At 35.1% G+C, this 20,318-nt stretch overlaps 1 protein-coding gene across 1 annotated transcript in view; it reads left to right on the top strand.

The window, feature by feature from the left end:
• Positions 1-566: 566 nt before the first annotated feature.
• Positions 567-20,318, top strand: part of ptprq (protein tyrosine phosphatase receptor type Q) — a 49,524-nt gene continuing 29,772 nt past the window's right edge. Inside the window, exons 1-21 of the mRNA XM_042743620.1 lie at positions 567-796; positions 1,004-1,261; positions 2,686-2,903; positions 3,036-3,216; positions 4,234-4,524; positions 4,605-4,889; positions 6,269-6,538; positions 6,626-6,886; positions 7,862-8,004; positions 8,241-8,370; positions 8,718-8,871; positions 8,955-9,061; positions 10,013-10,110; positions 10,899-11,064; positions 11,209-11,469; positions 12,373-12,533; positions 15,074-15,188; positions 16,108-16,334; positions 18,219-18,288; positions 19,065-19,264; positions 19,404-19,644. Of these exons, the coding sequence (XP_042599554.1) occupies positions 700-796; positions 1,004-1,261; positions 2,686-2,903; positions 3,036-3,216; positions 4,234-4,524; positions 4,605-4,889; positions 6,269-6,538; positions 6,626-6,886; positions 7,862-8,004; positions 8,241-8,370; positions 8,718-8,871; positions 8,955-9,061; positions 10,013-10,110; positions 10,899-11,064; positions 11,209-11,469; positions 12,373-12,533; positions 15,074-15,188; positions 16,108-16,334; positions 18,219-18,288; positions 19,065-19,264; positions 19,404-19,644 (3,934 nt within the window). The 5' untranslated portion in view covers positions 567-699. The remainder of the gene's footprint in view (positions 797-1,003; positions 1,262-2,685; positions 2,904-3,035; positions 3,217-4,233; positions 4,525-4,604; positions 4,890-6,268; positions 6,539-6,625; positions 6,887-7,861; positions 8,005-8,240; positions 8,371-8,717; positions 8,872-8,954; positions 9,062-10,012; positions 10,111-10,898; positions 11,065-11,208; positions 11,470-12,372; positions 12,534-15,073; positions 15,189-16,107; positions 16,335-18,218; positions 18,289-19,064; positions 19,265-19,403; positions 19,645-20,318) is intronic.

Raw genomic sequence — 20,318 nt, 5'->3', positions numbered from 1 at the left:
TGGCATTGATGGTTCCATGAAGATTATTTAGCATCTGTGGAACCTTTGAATGGTTCTTTAAAGTTTCCATTGGACATAAAAAAGTGCTAAGGGAAATGGTTCTTTTAAGAAATGTTCACTGAAAGGTCCTTCAGGGAACCCAAAATGGAACTTCTTTGGCATCTCGGTCTTATAAGAGTGCACACTGATAATATTGTGACCCTGGACCTCTAAACCAATCATAAGTAGCACGGGTATATTTGTAGCAATAGCCAACAATATATTGTATCAGTCAAAATTATCGATTTTTTTTTTATGCAAAAAAAACATTTGGATAAGATCATGTTCCATGAAGATATTTTGTAAATTTCATCCTGTAAATATATCAAAACTTAATTTTTGATTAGTAATATGCATAGCTAAGAACTTCATTTGGACAACTTTAAATGTGATTTTCTCATTATTTTGATTTTTCTGCACCCATAGATACCAGATTTTTAAATAGTTGTATCTCAGACAAATATTGTCCTATCCTAAAAAACATACTGCAATGGAAAGTTTATTTATACAGCTTTCAGACGATGTTTACATATCAATTTCAAAAAATGGACACTTATGACTGGTTTTGTGGTCCAAGGTCACATATGATTAATTGAGTCTCTCCCCCTCTGTCAGGTGCTGAGCAGTACTGCAGTGTGTGAAGACGTGTGTGAGTGTGTAATGAAGTTCAGAGCACCACAAGTTTCTGAGGAGCTGGGATTCAGTCTACAATCATACAATGATACAGAACTGCTGGATGCCAAGACTTTCCACCTTGGTAACTCTGAAGACAGAGAAATTGAATGTTACCTATGGTCAAACACACTATTTTCCTATTTAATACTGTAAAGTTGCTTTGACACAATCCGTATTGTTAAAATCGCTATATAAATAAAGGTGACTTGACTTGACAGAGGCTCCCAACGGCACAAATGCACATGTTTTGGCTGTGTTTTAATACTCTTGTTTGCTCTATTTTTGTTAGCTCCTCTCGTGGCATCCTCTGTACGCATGAATGTCTCATCCACGACTGCCGTGTTCAGCTGGCCTACATTAGATGATGGAGATGTCTTGGATGTGTGTTTGGATGAGCAGTGTTGGGTTGCGTCCCATTTTCAGCCATTCCACCAGGTGACGGGGTTACAGCCTGGGCGTCGTTACAATGTCAGTGTGGCAAAGAAAACATTCATCCCTCATCTCCAAATTAATGTTACACAAAGCCTACAGCTGGCCATAAAGACTGGTATGTGAACATACACATACACATACACACACTCATACTCATACTCATACTCATACACATACACACACTCATACTCATACTCATACACATACACATACACATACACATACACATACACATACACATACTCATACTCATACTCATACTCATACACATACACATACACATACACATACTCATACACATACTCATACTCATACACATACACATACACATACACATACACATACACATACACACACTCATACTCATACTCATACTCATACTCATACTCATACTCATACTCATACTCATACTCATACTCTCACACACACACACACATACTCATACTCATACTCATACACATACACATACACATACACATACACATACACATACTCATACTCATACTCATACACATACACATACACACACTCATACTCATACACATACACATACACATACACATACACATACACATACTCATACACATACACATACACATACTCATACACATACACATACACACACTCATACTCATACTCATACACATACACATACACATACACATACACATACACATACGATGAAGAGTGTTGTGATGAATTGCTTATGTTCCTCTATTGTAATTTGCTTTGAATAAAAGCATCTGTTAAATATGTAAAGGTCTTAAAACTAAAATTAAGTAGGACCAAAAATGCTTTTATTATTTATCTAGTTATTTAAAACATTTACAATTTTGAAATTTTTAGTGAATAATTTTCTTCCTAAAACCACAGAGAATTGATTCCAAGTCAGCAGATTTGGTATACAGTGCATAAGTTGTATGGACTACATTTATGGTGCTTATTGGTCATTTTGAGACAATATAATGCTACATATCACAATAAAGACAAAGACTGACAGTGTCTAAAACTTTCAAAAAAAAAAAAATATTCGTGAAATGTAGTAAAAAATAAAATAAACTACAAATATTAGATGAAAAACATGAAATGTTGCCTTGGTAACAGAAATGAAATAAAAATTTAAATACTGAAATAAAATTTATTTGAAGCTGAATATATATTTATATTTATACAGCATTTTGTCAAAATGAATTCATGGAAAAATTGACAAAAGCACATAACATTTTTAAAACAAACTAAAAATAAAACGAATTTTGATATATATGATTTATTAAAGCTAAATCAAAATATTAATCAGAAATTATACGGACTACTTTCATGGTCATTATGAATATGATTTTTAATTTTATAATACCATACCAGACCATATAATATTATATTTGATTAAATAAATCGCCATTCACTTTTGTTCACCATTCAAAAAGTGTCAGTCATACTGATTTGGAAAAGCAAACATTTCAAGAAGATGAAAAAGTATGTAAATAGTAGAAACCATGTAAAGACACACGCACACACTGATGATGAAACTTCCTCCTGCAGGTCAGTGTCCCGTTGGCTGGCTTGCTGTGGGTTGGAGCTGTTATAAGGTGAACCCGAGGTTCATGTCATGGTCTGGAGCGAAGCAAGCATGTCAAAGATCAACCCCAGGGTCACATCTGGCCAACATAAAGACATATGCAGACTTTCTATCCATCATATCTTTCTTAGAGTCCTATAATCATCTTCTGCTGTTGTGGACAGCTTTAAACGACCATGAGGTACATGACAAACACACATGGACACTATGGAGAGGAGACTGTTGCACACATTTTTGGTTGCATACTGAAACTTTTAAAAATAGTATGTGCTAGGCTAGTATTTCATTCAAACTATGTTTTTAATATCCACAGACAGAAGGTGATTTCCGCTGGTCTGATGGCTCTACCTACAACTTAAACATTGAAATGACATCATCACTTGCACCCAATCAAACGGGCTGTGTTGCCATGCAGAAGAATGCAACCGGAGCGGGATACTTCTTCACTGCTTTCCTGTGTTACCTGCAGCTCCCCTATATTTGTCAAGAAGAGTGTGAGTGAAGGAGAGAGATACTGAGAGTAGTTACTCTTACTGTGATAAGGGGGATTTGATTTACACAAGCAGGACATGTTCCTCGATCAACATCTACTGTTGTTCCTGGAAAAAGAGGTTGGGTTGGAGTCAGGACTGATTGGATTGATAGGAATGTTGTTCCTGGACCAACAAAGTATGTTGGTCCAGGAATATGTCCTGTTTTGATAAATCAAGCTGTGCGATAAGCATTGCTTGGTCTGGACTGAGCATTTTCAGAAAATTGGCCTGATGAATACTGTATTGCTCAGAGGTACTATTTTTTTTAAGTATAACATTTTTGCCTCAGATGTTTCTTTATAATTAATTTCTCCTTCTTCATATTTAGAAAAAAATAAAGAAGGCCTAAATGAGACATATCATAAAAATATGGAGGCATAAAACTATATATGAAAATTCATTAATTGAAATAAAGCTGAAATAAAATATAAATAATAGATGAGAACTTAAATGAAAATTAGAAATGTTGCTTTTGCAACTTAAGTACTAAAATTACTAAAACTGAAATAAAGAGAAAGCTACTGTAAATGGATGTAAAGTACAAAAAACAAGTACTAAAAAAAAAATGATAAAAGCACATAATAAAATTACAAAAACTTAAACTGTGAACATAAAAGTTGTATTTTGAAGAACGTTCAGATAACCAAACAGCTGCTGGTGGCCATTGATTTCCATTGTATTTTTGAGAAAAAATTATGAAGCATTATGCCAGAATAACACCTTCAGCCCATCTCTGAGTCTGTATGGGACTGCTGGTTAATAGTACACTGAGAAGTCTGCACCAAAGTGACCACTTGTAAGGGAGACCTCATTGGTTTATGTATTTTCACAGATCACCACAAGACCGGTGCTCCACATGAAATGTGCCATTTGGAGGCTCTTAGTCTCCATTTTCTCTCTATTTAATTAAATTGCTGTCTAACAGAAATATTTGAGATCTAAAGATTTTCTTTCAGATTAATTTTGTCTCTGTTACAGTGTTGCAGAGCAGCAGTAAATGGCTGTATCTGGAGAGTGTGTGTGAGACAGAAGCAGCATTTATCTGGTCGAATGAATCTCTCCTGGATTTATCTGCTGGTTTTACACTTGCTCTACAATTGGAAGATGAATCAAAGGATCAAACCGCCTCGTATATGGCACTCACAAACACTCAAGACACAGTGAGAGTTCAAGGTCTCTCTCCTGGACATGTCTATCATTTCTCACTGGTTCTTATGCGCCCCAGTGGGGCGTCTCAGACACTTGGACCCATTTTCTTTGCTAATACAAGTAAGTCTATACATCTATAGTACCAACGCAGATTAAAGGAATAGTTTACCTAAAAATGAACTGTTTTTGTAATGTTGCAGAGCCAAATCCTCCTCAGAATCTCACAGTGACAGCTGTCACATCCAGTCAGATTGCATTGTGTTGGACTGCCCCCGATTCTACCCAGAATGCTCAGTTTGAGTACTTCATCCTGCACTGGGTGGATCTAGTCTCTGGCAGAGGCCTTGCCACACGCTTGGAAAAGATGAATCGGAGCGCTGTGATTGGTGGGTTGAAGGCGTATCGTGCTCACAGGATCACAGTTGTGTCTGTCACAGCTCAAGGTGTGGAAAGCTCTGACAGTCTGTCCGTGACTGTTATCACAGGTATATTTTGCAACACATTAATTGTGTAGGAGATATTGAGGGGTGAAATCACTTTAGTATCACTTGCAGTGTTTCTGTCCAAAACCATATTTCTTATCAACATCCCAGCTAACAGGGAATCTTCTCAGAACTTCTGGCAAGGTTCTCCTCTAGTTGTGAACAAACGATCTTGCAGTTACATTTTTGGAACATGAATTCATTCAGTATTAGTGTTCTCAAAACATTAACACATAAACTGGGGCAGATGTGGCCTAATGGTTAGAGAGTTGGACTTGTAACCAGGAGGTCGCAGGTTTGAGTCTCGGTGCTGGCAGGAGTTGTAGGTGGGAGGGAGTGAGTGAACAGTGTTCTCTTCCACCCTCAATACTCATGGCTGAAGTGCCCTTGAGCAAGGCACTGAACCCCCAGTTGCTCCCCGGGCGCTGGATATATAGCTGCCCACTGCTCCGGGTGTGTGTTCACGGCTGTGTGCGTGCACTTGGATGGGTTAAATGCAGAGCACCAATTCTGAGTGTGGGTTACCATACTTGGCAAATGTCACGACTTTCACTAAACTTTTTTTATACATCATTCATGGAATCTTTTTTTCCTAAACTGTATTTATTGGACATTCATCTGACATTTTTATACATTTTACTACTTGTTTCAGAATGTTCAGAGAAAGTTCAAAAGTAGCATTCAAATGTTTGCATAACCATTAAAAAACATTTCTTAAACATTTAATATATTTAATATAAGAAAATATATATTTATAAAATAAATCATTTATATAACTTAATTTTTTTTATATTTAGTTTACCTTTGCTGTCATTTAATGTTTACTTAACATTAAGAAAATATTTAATAAAACAAATAATTTAATAGCACTAATATTAACACTATATAAAAATTTAATGAATGTAATCGTTAGCAAAAATATCAGTTTTTACATGGTACATTTTAATGTTGTGATGCCATAGTTCAAAAAAACAAAAAACAAACAAAAAAATTGATTTGTAGAGTTTAATTTTTAATTTATTTAAACAAAATTATATAGAATTTTAATCTTATCCATTTATCAGTATCAGCCGAAAATGTAAAATAAAATAAAATAAAACAAAAGTGCACCCCTAGATTTGGCAAATTTCATTTATACTTTGTGCTAATTTTTACCCATGCAAATTATGATCACTAATTTTGTCAACCTATTTGGCAAAATAAGAATGTGTTGCTAAAACAACGTAGATGATGCATGCAAATAAGCAGATGCTCATAAATTAATTCTGAGTGAATTCCCCCCTCAATTGGCTTTGAATCATCTGGGTTTTCACTTGCCCGGTTATTGAGATCCACATATGATATTTTATATGATGTTTTGTGTGTGGATGTGTGTGTTTCAGAGGTTAGTCCTCCACGCAGGGTCTCGGTTGATGCCGTGGGTCTGGAGAACATGACTGTGTGCTGGTGGCCTTCACTGGACGAGGAAGTTGATAAATATTACATCCAGCTCCACCCACAGACAAATCAGGCTCAAACTAGAGAATTCTGGGTAAATGGCTCCACCTGCATCTCTCTTACACAGCTCAAATCAGGTGGGACATATGAAGTGGGAGTGGCTGCAGTGAAGGGCAGAAATATGAGCATAGTGACAACCATACAACAGACTCTAAGTATGATTCATTTCTGTTTTAATCTTCCATTTCCTCCATGATGCTTCTTTTTTAGTCTACAAAATGTATTTTCGATTCTTCTTTCAGAACCTGATAGCATCCAGATTGCTGTGCCATACACAGTTGACACACACTCTGTGGAGCTCTTTGTGCAGATGCCCAGAAACAGCATTTATGACGGCATCACCGTTACTTACCAGAATAATCGATCCTGGACACCAGTGTCCACAGACAGCACCAAACTGTTAGTCGACAACCTGAGTCCAGGAACACAGTATGACTTTAATGTGTTTGTGACCAGCAGAGACACGAGCAGTGAAGGCTTTGCTCTGCCACCTGTGAGAACCTGTGAGAAAACATTTCAGAAACTTTTACTTTTATTGCTGAAAAAGTACAATACTGGTCAAAAGTCTGAAATATTTTGGAAGGTTTTTGAAAAATGTCTCTTATTCTCACTAAGTCTGCAGGTATTTGACCAAAAATACAGTAAAAACAGCAATATAATGAAATAGTATTACAATTTAAAAGTATTATTTGGAATTTTAATATAATATTAATATATAATCTATAATATAAATATTATAAATAGTATTCATAGTTATTTTATATTTTAGATATTTTTTTGTTTTTAATTTATTATTATTATGCTTTGTTTGATTTTAAGTTTAGTTAAATTTTTAAATATTACATCAAAAATATTAAGCAACAAATGTTTTCAACATTGATAATAATAATTAGTGTTTATTGAGCAGCAAATCAGCATGTTAGAATGATTTCTGAAGGATCATATGACACTGAAGACTGGAGTAATAATGCTGAAAACTCAGCATAATTACTCCAGTCAAAATAAAATAAAATAAAATAAAAATTCTAATAGAAACCATTTATTTAATTTATTTCATAATGTTACTGTTTTTACTGTATTTTTTATCAAATAAATGCAGCCTAAATGCATAAGCGACGTCTTTCAAAAACATTAAAACATTCTTATGATTCCAAACCTTTAACCAGTGGTCTATGGTCAAATGAAATATTAGCATACCGATTATTCTATATTGCATTGTAAATTTTTCATTGACTGTATGCTGTATGTTAAAAAAAATAAATAAATAAAAATTAACCCTACATTGTCATATGATCACATTACATTACTTATTGATTGCAGCAAATTGAGTTCAGATGTAATCTTAAAAATAAAAATAATTTTGCATTTTAGCCTAATTTTGCACAATGTGGATATTCAAGTACGTTATTCTGAACACAGTCTCTGGAATTCAACTAGTTTAGTACTGATTGTGTTTGAATTTGTTTATTTATTGACAGGTTTGGCTCCTCCCACTCATGTGCGTGCTGGTGTTGTGACTGACAGCTCTATAGAGCTCCTGTGGGACAGGGCTGAGGGGGACAGCCACCATTATGAGGCGCTGTGTATGAACTGTGCTGATTCTGTCATGGTACGATCCTGTGTGTGAGTACACATCCTGTGTATGATGTCTGTGTTTCTTCTTTTACATACTATAAATGACAACATTTGATGAAAGGAAGTACATTTCCTGATCCCATTCCACCATCAGTGGGATCACCAACATCACTTTTATGAAACTGAAGTGAAACATATCAAGTCAATATGTTGTCCTTAAATAATAGATACTCAAAGAAGGGGGAAATAGTTTGTTTACTAATTTGTTGTGTGTCTTTGTAGGTGCAGAAGGTAGTCGACACTAGGGCAGTTTTTAAAGATGTGATTGCAGGAAAGCTATGCAACTTTTCAGTCCGAGCCGAGAAGGAGTTTTTCAGAGACAGTCTGGCTGTTATTATCACCATAAGAGCTGGTACACATACTTTCACATAAGCTCAACTACTTATGCTACCATTCAATAGTTTGGGATCAGTGAGATTGTTATGTTTTTTTTTGTTTTTTCTTTTTTTTATAAAAATAATACTATTATTTACAGAGGATCTATTAAATTGATCTAAATTTTTATTTTTATTTAATTTTTTTTATAAAAATAATACTATTATTTACAGAGGATCTATTAAATTGATCTAAATTGAAATTAATAAAATTAATTCATTAAATTGAATTGAAAATGTAAATAATTCTCCTTCAAATCAATTCTGTTCTTTTGAACTTTCTGTTCTTAAACTTTGCGTTTAATTGCCTTGAGTGTTTTTGTAGCTCCCAGTCCGGTCACCCTGCTGCCAGTGCAGAGGACATCAGCGTCTCTCAGCGTGCGCTGGAGGGCCGGCCGGGGGGTCTGTGACTCATTCATCCTGTCCATCAGAAACTCAACCTTCATCCTGCAGACCAGTCAGAGTGTGTCTGATGACAGGTGCGGATTTAGATCAGTTATCTGCCCTGAAGATTCATTCTTTATATGAGAGAGGATTGAACTGTGGCTTTCTCTCTTTTTAGAACATATCGCTTTGACGACCTGTTGCCTGGAAGTGTGTATACTGTTGAAGTGAGCAGTGTTAGCGGAGACAGGCGAAGTTTACCTGCTGCTGTAAATGTTAACACACGTGAGTGTGACTGTACTTATATTGGTACTAAACTTACTGTCTCACACAAATCCACATATTAGCTCTATTCCAAACCTTAGTGCCTTGCTTACTGCCTGCATAGACAGCTTCCCACCAAAGCAGCATGCTAGCTGAAATCAAACCTTATAAAATACTCCTCTGGGGTAGCAACTCCATTAGCATCTACTTATATACACCAAACAAATAGAGCTCTTCATGTGGAGCCAATTCAGTTCAGTTGAATGGTAGCTTGATACTACAGTAAACATAAAAATACATTCAAATATTGAGTAAAATAATCCATTTTAATTTCCCTGATCTGTTTATTAATAATTTTAGCTATTGAATAAAATGTACACCACTGTTCAAAAGTAAAAAATTGTTACAGTGTTTTTAAAAGAAGTTTCTTATGCTTGCCAAAGCTGAATTTATTTGATAAAAATACAGCAAAATACAGTGAAATATTATTACAATTTAAAATAACTGTTTTCTATTTAAATATATCTCTAGTATATTCTCAGTTCCTGTATAGCCTCAAAGCTATATTTTCAGCATCATTACTCCAGTCTTTAATATCATTTTTATTATTAGTGTTGAAAACCATTGTGCTGCTTAATATTAACAAACAGCATGTTTTTGAAGTAGACTGTCACTTTAGATCAATTAAACGCATCCTTGCTGAACAAAAGTATTCATTAAAAAAATCTGCCATCTTGCATACATTTTTGTCCTCTAAGCTTATTGCAATGCATTCTGGGATTGGGTTCTCTTTGAAAGATATGTGCAATGTTGCACTTGAATTGGCCATTAGATAAAATATAGAGACATGATGATGGGCAGCCTGAGATACTGTATGCCTTAAATGCCGTCTATGTAGGCAGCTCACTAGAATTTGGAACAGAGCTGTAAACTCACACACTTGCTCTCAAAATGGTCATTTTTGTACTTCAGTTCCAGAACCTCCTGACGACCTCACTTTTATTGAACAGGAAGTGAGCAGCATGTATGTGATGTGGACACACCCACCGGGCAACGTGGATGGTTACAGGGTAGGGTGACTTTTCGTTTATCCAATCAGCATCGAGATCCACATACTGTACTGTAGGGATTTGGTCATCGCATATGATAGTGTATTTTAACATTCGATTTTTGCTTGTTTGTTTACTTGATTTAGCAAATGAATAGAAATTGATTGAAGCGGTTATTTGGAATGAGTTATAGGAATACTTTGTGTGTATTGTAAGCATGACTAGACTAGTATCAGGGCCTTTGGACACCTGTTAAAACTTTCATACTGACCGTCTCAGCTGAAATGTAGCCTAGCAACACCCCCATGTGCTCGGGTTTCTGCCTCTCTCATAATACATGAGCGCCAATCCTTCATTATACCTTACAAACAGAAGGAAGGTATTTGAGTGTTTGATGTAAAGATGCTTTTTGTGCAATGCAAAGTCCCTCGGAATAACCTGGGCTAAAATGACTTCTCAAAGGGCAATGGTAATGATCTTCCCACTTCCAAAAATATACAGTAGTAAAAACTGAAATATTATTACAATTTAAAATAACTATTTACTATTTGAATATATTTTAAATATAATTTAATATTTTGTTTAGTAGTTTGATTTGAAGCTTAATTTCTAGAGTCTTTAGTGTAGTGTTATGTTTCAGGTGTTATTTTAGTATTGTTATTTGCTGCTCAAGAACCATTTCTTATTATTATCAGTGTTTAAAACAGTCAAAACATAACATTAATGTATTTGCTGTCACTTCTAGTCAATTAAAATGCATTCTTGCTTATTTTATTTCTGTTGCTTTCTTCTTATTCAATCCTCTTTAGCTTCAGTATGGCTTTGCGGGTGACCTCCCTCTGCAGCACCGGGTTGATCTTCATGGCAACAGTGTCAGGATTCATGACCTGACCCCAGGAAGTGATTACAGGTTTGAGATCCAGTCCTTCCTGGGGTCAGATTTCAGCCACACCACATCCCAAAACATCTCTACTAGTAAGAATCTACCAGTCAATATTTCTGATTCTGTTCTTAGTGATGCTTTCTACTTTTGGTATCATTATCAAATGCAGATAAAACACATATTAACAATTAAGGTCATTCTTGATGTTTTTCTCAACTATTTCTTTTTTATTCCAGGGCCAGCAGGTGTATGTTCACTCTCTGTGTTTCACGTCAATGGGACCGCCGCCACAGTGTCATGGAAACCAGCCACTGGTCATTTTGATTTTTATAGAGTGGCGGTCAGTAACATCTCTCATATCTGGACATTAGATGTGAGTCCACACTCGCAGGAGGTCACCATCAGCAGCCTGTGGAATGGCTGCTCCTACAACATCACTGTTCAACGCTTCAGAAACAACATCAGTGGAACTGCTGCCACAATCACCATACGTACAGGTTTGACTGTTAACCACAATACACTTTGCCACCTGAAGGTATTAGTTCCTGTAAAACTGTTTTAAAACAGTTTGTATTGTCAATTAACGCCCAAATTGAACCAAGCATTGAACCAAACTGAATCACTTTGAATTGCACTGAACTGTATTGCACCAAACTGAACCTTAACTGTAAATGAAATTTAAATTCAGTAAATTAAACCAGGGCTATTTTAGTATTATTGATATACTATTATAGTTTTGTTAATATTTATTTTTGTTAATAAATTTTTTAATTAGATTTTTTTTTCACTTTAATTTTAGTGAAAGTTTACCTATTTTATTGTCTTTTTTAGTTTATTTAGTTTTATTTGTTTTAGTACTTAAACTAAATGAAAATTAGAAAAAAGCTGAAATAAAATTAGTTTAATGGTTTATATATTGTATTTAAAATAATGAAAATGTTTTTTTTTAAAATAGTTTTAGTTAATGATAATAACACTGAATTGAACTGCACTTAACTGAAATGAATTATTCAGTTAATTGGTTAAGTTTGGTTTGGTTTGGTTCATCTGCTTTGAAATGAACTGAACTAATCTGAGCTGAATCAAATTGAATTGAACCCAACTGAAATGAATCAAATTGTAAACAGTTTATTAACAAAAGTGTTATTTGCATTGCTTGTATTGTGTGTCACTTGCTTGTTTACACTTGTAAAGCACTTTGAATTGCATTAAATTTGTTTAAAAGGTGCAATATAAATCATGTTTGGTTAAGTGATTGAGTGAAACTGAACCGAACTGAACTAACTTTAACTTGTACTGAACTGAATAACATTTTTAGCAAAAATCTGCATATAAATTATACTGTATGCATGCATTTGCATGTTTTTTAATAGTGAAAAAACAAAATCTGTGTGTTTCAGTCCCTGTCAGTCCTGAGGGGTTGCGAGTGATAAGCGTGTCACCTCGTGCTTTCTCACTCCACTGGCTGGCATCACCTGGATGTGATAAGGACTACATGGTCCAACTGCATCCTGACCACGGCAATATCAACATCACCACCACAGCAGACAGTGGAGTGCAGGTACACACACACACACACACGCCCTGAGTCACTGCTCTCCCGCAGCCGTATGCCAGGTGTCAGGTAGAAGAGTATCTGTGTCAGCTGGGCGGAGTGTGTGGAGGAAGGTTGGAGAACAAGGGAGAGAGTGTGTGTGAGAGAGAAGACCATTAATAATAGGTTTAACAGTGGTGGAGGAACTAGTTTGTTCCTGATCACTCACATACCACCTGTTAGTTATCCCGTTCACCCATCCAGCAGCTCTCTCTTAGTGAGGGGCCATCATGCCATCCTGTCTGCCCCTGCTGGTTATCCTGTATGCAGGCCTCTGTAACATTCAGGTAGGCTTTAATTGCATATTTGCATTGAATTGGTTTTGCATTACATGACATGCATTACACAGACTTGTCAAATGTGGACCAAATTAAATAGTCAAGTTGTGCCATTCACAATTGTATTGAAATTTCATTATTTACAACTTCAAAAAAAAATATTTTTTACGACATAATTTCAAATTTAATTTCAATGCAATTCATTCTGAATGGCACAACTTGACTGTAGAGTTCAGAATTCGGAAGTTCTAAATAAAAAGAGATACAAGAAAATGCTATTTTAGCTATTCTAACCTTAGAATTTCACATTTAATTAACTGTGTTACTTGCCATTTCTTTGTAATTATTTGTGCATTTTTTAGTTAAATTTGTTTCAAAATAAATCCTACAATGTTTTTTCCAGTGTAGCAAACAGAATTGTTTAAAGAAATAAATTAAAATGGATGGTTGTAATCAATCAAATGCCACATGTAGACTTTTTTGATGAATATTTGATTATATTTACTAAATTGAACTTATATTAACCTAAAAAAGAGACTAATTTCTCAGAATATAAGTTACCCCAAAGTCTTTAAAATGGATCATTTTATTTTATTTTTATTTAAAAAAAATTATATTATGGTTTTAATTGCAATTCTGTTAATAAATTCATCTTCATGTCATTCTTATTAAAATAGCAGTTGAACACCTTACTGGGTGTTTCAAATGAATTTCAGTGACATAAAATGAATGATTTCATATGAAAATTCCAACTCAGGAACTTAAAGGGTGACAGTTTTGTGATTTTCTGCAACCCTGCGAGATTGATTTCTTCCCCTAAAACACACAGACTGTGTTCTGTTAGAGACACAGGTGTGAGCTGGTGAGATGGTGAGACGCCACACGACCTTAGAGGAATTTTTGAACTGGCTTGCGTTTCTTAGAATGAAGGAACACGACAATACTGGCACACAAACAAAGACTTGAGTGTGGGATAAATATCACTGTGCATTGACTGGTTTGTGCAGGACTGTGTGTTTGGAAAGCATTGCCATTTGACATTTTATTCTCTGAGGTATTCATTTGTAGAGCATTCATAAACGTTGCCATCACCAGTCAAAATTTCTCTTTAAATTTAGATGCTTTATGCTCATTTTCGGCATTATTTTCCATTTACAGTACACCTGTGTGAACTTGACAGTAACTTTCTTTGAGATCTTGGGACCAGCTAGTTACATTGAAAAATGGCTCAGAAGAGTCCAAATTAGTTCTGAGAAAAGCTCTTAGTATTTGTCTCGGTATACTCTTGGTTTATATTTTGCAGTGAAATTCATAGAACTATGGATTATGCATATATACCGGTTATGTAACGCATGTATGCATGAATTAGGTTTTTCAGTCTTATCTTGTTTTACTGGTGTTGTCAGGCTATTTTATCCTCAGCTCTGATAAGACTATTGTCTTTCTGGAACAAGTGGTGTGACATCACATACGGTAATTTAGCCTGCCGCTGTTGCATTACTCAACCAGCCTTGTGTTTGTGAACATGTGACTGAAAACAGATGCTTTTGTTCTATGATATGAATAAACAAATTCATGGTGAAGCTATTGCCAATACTCCATATCATTTGAAGTGCATGCTAACTCCAGAAGATTTGTTTGCAAAAAGTGTGTTTGTGGGAGGTGCTTGTATTATTAATGGTATCTAGATGTTTTTGAAGGCGGTTTGATGCATGGTGGTATTTTGAGGGACATGACTTAGCAAACTTTGTCATGCACTGAAAATGAGCCTTTACTGACTATATCTGAAAAATTAAAATCAATAACAATAACTAAGGCAAAAATAAGTTTTTTGTAATTATTTCTTGAAAACAACTTTATTTATTTTTTTTAACTCTGAACTTTAAGGTGCAAAACAACACCTTTAATGAAACCCATAACAACAAAACATAAGATTTTATCATTATACTGGTCAATTGCATATTTGTTTGGCATGGGTTTTTTTTTTTTTTCACAAATTAAGCCTTAACACCAATGAATCTTCTAAGATGTTGTCATTTTCACCTCAAAATGTGACAGATTTAAATATTTAACAAAAAAATAAAGTGCAAACCAATACAGTGCCATTTCCTATGATCTAATTTATAAAGTTGTTATAGAAAAATGTATGGAATTATGCATTTTAAAATGTTTGTATCTGTCACCATGTTATGTTGGTTGTATATGTATTGTGTATATTCTATGTTTTAGGCTCAAGTGTCCAGTGTAACCCCTGGAACATCATACACTGTGACGGTCAATGCGGTGGCCTCGTCAGGGTTCAGCTCACCTGTCAGCCGAATACTCGTCACCACTAATGAATCCTGTAAGTCTGTGTGTTCCCTTCTTAAACCACTATTCCCTTATATATATTCCTCTAGACTTCCTCCTGAGATTTTTAGCTGTTTTTGCTTGTCAAGTAAAAAGCGTTAAATTATTTTCATAGACATATGACACTCTTTGAAATAAAGGCTCCAAAAGGGTGTTTTTTAGTGTTGCCAAAGAAGAAGAACCCAAATCACTTTTCAGTGAGCAGTTCTAAAAAGAACCATTTATTCTTAGTAAAATCTTAAGAAAGTTCTTTCCACTATAAAGAACTATAGAAAGTTCTAGAAAATGTTATGCTATAATAGTTTTCTTTGCAGTACCATGCGGATACCATGGTACATGAATACAACAATCATGCAGTACTGTTATACATAAAAGCATTATCTGATATCATCTCTGTACCACTGTATTGTTTTGTAAGCCTAGAACCAGTGACAAAAATTGAAAGACGAAACCCTTTGAGATGTTGTACATGAATCCAAATGCATTTTGTTCCATTTGAAATGCATGTGTGTGTGTGTGTATATTTATGTTTGCATAATTGATGCTGATTCCAGTTAGCAGGCTTTGATAGGTCGGTATCAGATTCCCAGGGTGCTGTTTGCCCATCCCTCTGAGAATGGCATGGTCGGGTCATGCTTTCTGGTGGCTTTTTATTGTTATTCTCCTAAATGGCTAACACCTCCACAACAATGGATAGCTGTTAGCGAGCCAAACGCCTTCTGAAAGACCTCTAAATTTGATAATGACCTGGATGATATTAAATCTAGGTCAGAGCAACAATATCCGTTCTGCTTCATTGCAGAAGAAGAGGATATAATGGCAATATAATAAATGCAAGGAGTGACAATGAATTAAAATGAATTGCTTAATGCTTAAATGAATTCATTATTTGTGTTTTATCTGTGTGTATGCAGTACCTGCGGCCCCCTCTAAGCCAGAAGGGGAGCGGGTCGGGTCCACTGGGATCCTGCTGTCCTGGCGGATGCCATTGCCTCTCGACTCCTCAATTCACTCATTTGTCATCAGATACAAGGAGATGTGTCCATATCCCGACCCTACCTTCACTGAGGTCACCAAGAGCCTGGATATCCCAGAAACCCTGCTGAACACACTCAACCCTGGAGCTACATACAACATCAAGGTGCACGCTTGAGGCTTCACACATTTCAGTTGTTTATTTGATACAAAAAATTAAAGAAAACCACACACACACAAAAAAAACATAAGGTTTTATGTACACAATCTGTGCCCACAGCATAGATTTTCACATATCATAGGATCAGAATATCAAGCTTCCTAGAGTGTGTACATAACACATTTGACTACAATATGTTTTTATGGTAATGTTTTTAGGAAACTGAAAAGGAACTAAAGTATAATAACTTTCGCGAAGCTGCATCATATTACATTGGAACTATTATAAACTACCGTTTAAAAAATTGGAATTCAGATTTTTGTAATGTTTTTGAAAGAAGTCTCTTATGCTCAGCAAGTCTGCGTTCATTTGATCAAAACGACAGCAAAAACAGTAATATTGTGAAATACGATCACAATTTCAAAGAATTTTTTCTATTTGAATGTATTTTAATATGTAATGTATTCTTGTGATGGCAAAGCTGAATTTTCAGTCTTCAGTGTCAAACGATCTTTCAAAAATCATACTATTAGGCTGATTTGCTGTTAAAACAGTTGTGCGGCCAAATATTTTTTGGAACCTGTGATTTTTTTTCAGGATTCTTAGATGAATAGGAAGTTCAAAAAAAGCATTTTTGTAATATAAATCCTTTGTAACATTATAAAGTTCTATACTGTCACTTCTGATCAATATAATGCATCCTTGCTGAATAAAAGTATAAATTTCTTGCAATTAAAAAATAATTATAATAATTAACTGACCCCAAGTTTTTGAATGGAAGTGTATATATAAAACAACAGAATTACAAATGCACTAAAGCTATAAAGTAAACAAATAATAATGTCAGCGAGCATGGTTGTAATAAGGATAATTTTGCTAAGGGAGAAAAACACTTGAGGTTGAAGCACTTGAAGTGAAAAGATACTTCAGAAATGACAAAATAAGCATCCTCAGAAAGTGCTTTTAATCATGGCAGGTCTGCCTCATTGAATACTCGTAACTTGGTATGAGGATCCCAAAACCCAGACTGAGTGAACATGGGTTTTCTCACAATATGCTCATATTCCAGGGCAGAAGTATTCTAGTACACACTATTAACAAATTCAGATGTGACATCATGAGAAATGCGCTTCTTAAAGGTTCCCAGTGTGAAATTCTAGAGATTTCCGATTTCTGTAAAGAACTCCAGGCTTCTTATTGAGGAATGGTGCAATATCACATCGTTTAAGAGCTGAACTACATTATTCCCCAAAGAACCGAGGCTCTTCTAAAGGCAAAAGCATGACCTGCATGGAAATGAACGCATTTATAGATGTTACTGATATTATGTGTATCTGAGACGTTAGATTCTCCTTTATTTCCCTTTTAAGTGTTTTGCGGTGGTCATTGTGGTGTATTGTTGTCACCTCTAATGAAACCGCAGCCAGTAAAAACTTTTCTGAAAATGCTTTTTAACTCTGTAGGGAAGGTCCAGCGTTCAGCAGACACTACTGGATTAACTGTCCATGGGAAAGTTGCCAGTGGCCTCTATTCCATTGATCCCACTAAATAATTTATCAGCTGTGAATTATTCATCTCCTACAGAGAACTCTGGATCCACGAGGGATCTCTGTTTTCCCTCATTTGTCTCGTGAATTCATTGGCTGGGTACACCATGAACTCTGAATTGACTCTCTGAGCTTTTGTGTGAGCATGTGTTTGTATATGTGACAGTTTTGATGGATCTATTGTCTGGAGTAGATCATCTTGCATTGGAATCTTCATTCACAGTGTTTATATAACCACCTCTGCTAAGTCATGGTGATAAATCAAGCAGACGTTCTTATGCTGCGTGCGTTTGGCTACAGTATATTGCTTTTTAAAAGCTTTTCTTCTGTCTTTTCTCTACAGGTTGCAGCAGTAAACAAAGCAGGAGTTGGACCTTTTAGCCAGTCTCTGTACTACAAAACTGCAGAGGCCCGTAAGCAATATCCAATATCAAATAGTCCTAGTGATCCTCTTTGCTATCTTCAAAGGCAGCATCTTGAGTAACTGATTCAAAATGCTCTTCATGGACAGTAACTTTGTTAATGGTCACTCATGTGTAGAACATGAATAGCTTGCATTTTGATACGCTAATAAGCACAGAAACACACAAAACACACCAGTTTTGGGTGAAATTGTACATTGAATTAAATTGAACATTTTTAGTAAAAAAATGAAACATATTTATAATTGACATTTCCCTCAATTTTAATGTAATCCTCATTCAAATATTCTCTGAACTCATCGCAATGAATTGTGGTATTTGTCACAAAAATATTAATCAACTATTTTCAACAGTGATAATAAGAAATGTTTCTTGAGCAGCAAATCATCGTATTAGAATTTCTGAAGGATCATGTGACACTAAAAACTGGAGTATTGATGCTGAAAATTCAGCTTTGATCACATGAATAAATTACATTTACAAATATATTCAAATAAAAAACAGTTGTTTGAAGTTGTAATAATATTTCACAATATTACTGAATTTCTGATTAAATAAATGAAGCCTTGGTGAGCATTAGAGACATACAAAACATTCAAAAATCTTACTGATCCCAGATTTCTGAATGGTAGTGTATATGCGAGCAAAGATTTTCTGCTTATGTTGCCTAAAAGTGATGCTCACTGTAATTGATGTATGTATTTTCAATGTATGAAAATGCATTATATGATTAGTGTGTGTGTATGTGTTTATGTTCAATCTCACAGCCCCTGGTCTGGTGTCAAACCTCACAGCATTTGCTGAGGATCACACATCTGTTTTAGTGACATGGTTTCTCCCCGTACGCATTAATGGTCTCATCACTAAGTTTGCAGTAAAAGTCAAACATGCTCGAACAGGCCAGATCGTCCGTACACTGGAGCTCAAAGCAGAGGACATCATGAACGGAGCCCTGCCTCACTGCAACGTACGTTTGTACTTACATTACATTAATGAATATTTGTAGTGATACAGGACAGCTGTGCCAAATTCAAATTGCAGTGGTATACGCATCGATCTACCAATTAGTTTCAGAGTGTTTATGTGCATGTATGTGTTTTTTCTAGGATGCAGCAGACATCTTATCTCGTGGAACTCCAAGCCCGTCTGTGTCTTCCCAGTTGACCTCTGCTGTGTTGCCCACTGTAACGCTCTCAGCCGTACCTCCCGCCTCCATCTGGAGTGTTCCAATCAGTGTGAAGATTGATGAGCTCCGCCCCTACACTCCCTATGTGTTTGAAGTCTCCGCCTTCACCAGTGATGGGGAGGGGCAGATCGCCAGCACTATGGTCCGCATGCCAGAGGCTGGTATGCTATCACACATACACACTCTTAATTCTCACATACTGTATATCTACACTACTGTTCACTAGTTTATCAGTATGATTTTATGTATGATGCATTATAAAGGTATTCATAGTTTATGTTGTAATTCATTATATCTTTTCATAAATAATTGTAACCAAAGTTAAAATGCATTATAATATTTTCAGATTCTTTGTTATATCTGAAATGGGTTGTTTATGATGTGTTTTAATGCATTATACTTTCTAAAGGTGTAAAAAAAATTAATTAGTATTATAACTGTGGTTACAATTATTTATCAGATAATACAATGCATTATAAAGTGCATTAAGGCATAATTCATGCATTTTAAAATGTATACTACTGTTATAATACTTTTATGATGCATTATGTTTAAAGGCTTCTAGTAAAGTGATTTTTTACTGATTTTTTTTTGGGGGGGAATAAATTAATGCTTTTATTAAATGGATCAGAAGTTCTATAAAAATATATTAGCATATAAGAAAGATTTCTAAAGGATCATATGACACTAAAGATTGGACTAATGGCTGCTGAAAATTCAGCTTTGCATCACATAAATAAATAAATACATTTTTTAAATTAATTTAAAAACAAAGCTGTTATTTTAAATTGTAGAAAAATAATGTAGAAAATCCTAATTCTATTCAAAAGACTAT

The sequence above is a fragment of the Cyprinus carpio genome, chromosome B18 (assembly GCF_018340385.1).
Source record: "Cyprinus carpio isolate SPL01 chromosome B18, ASM1834038v1, whole genome shotgun sequence".
In the NCBI taxonomy this organism is placed as follows: domain Eukaryota; kingdom Metazoa; phylum Chordata; class Actinopteri; order Cypriniformes; family Cyprinidae; genus Cyprinus; species Cyprinus carpio.
This window is presented reverse-complemented; position numbering and strand designations above follow the sequence as displayed.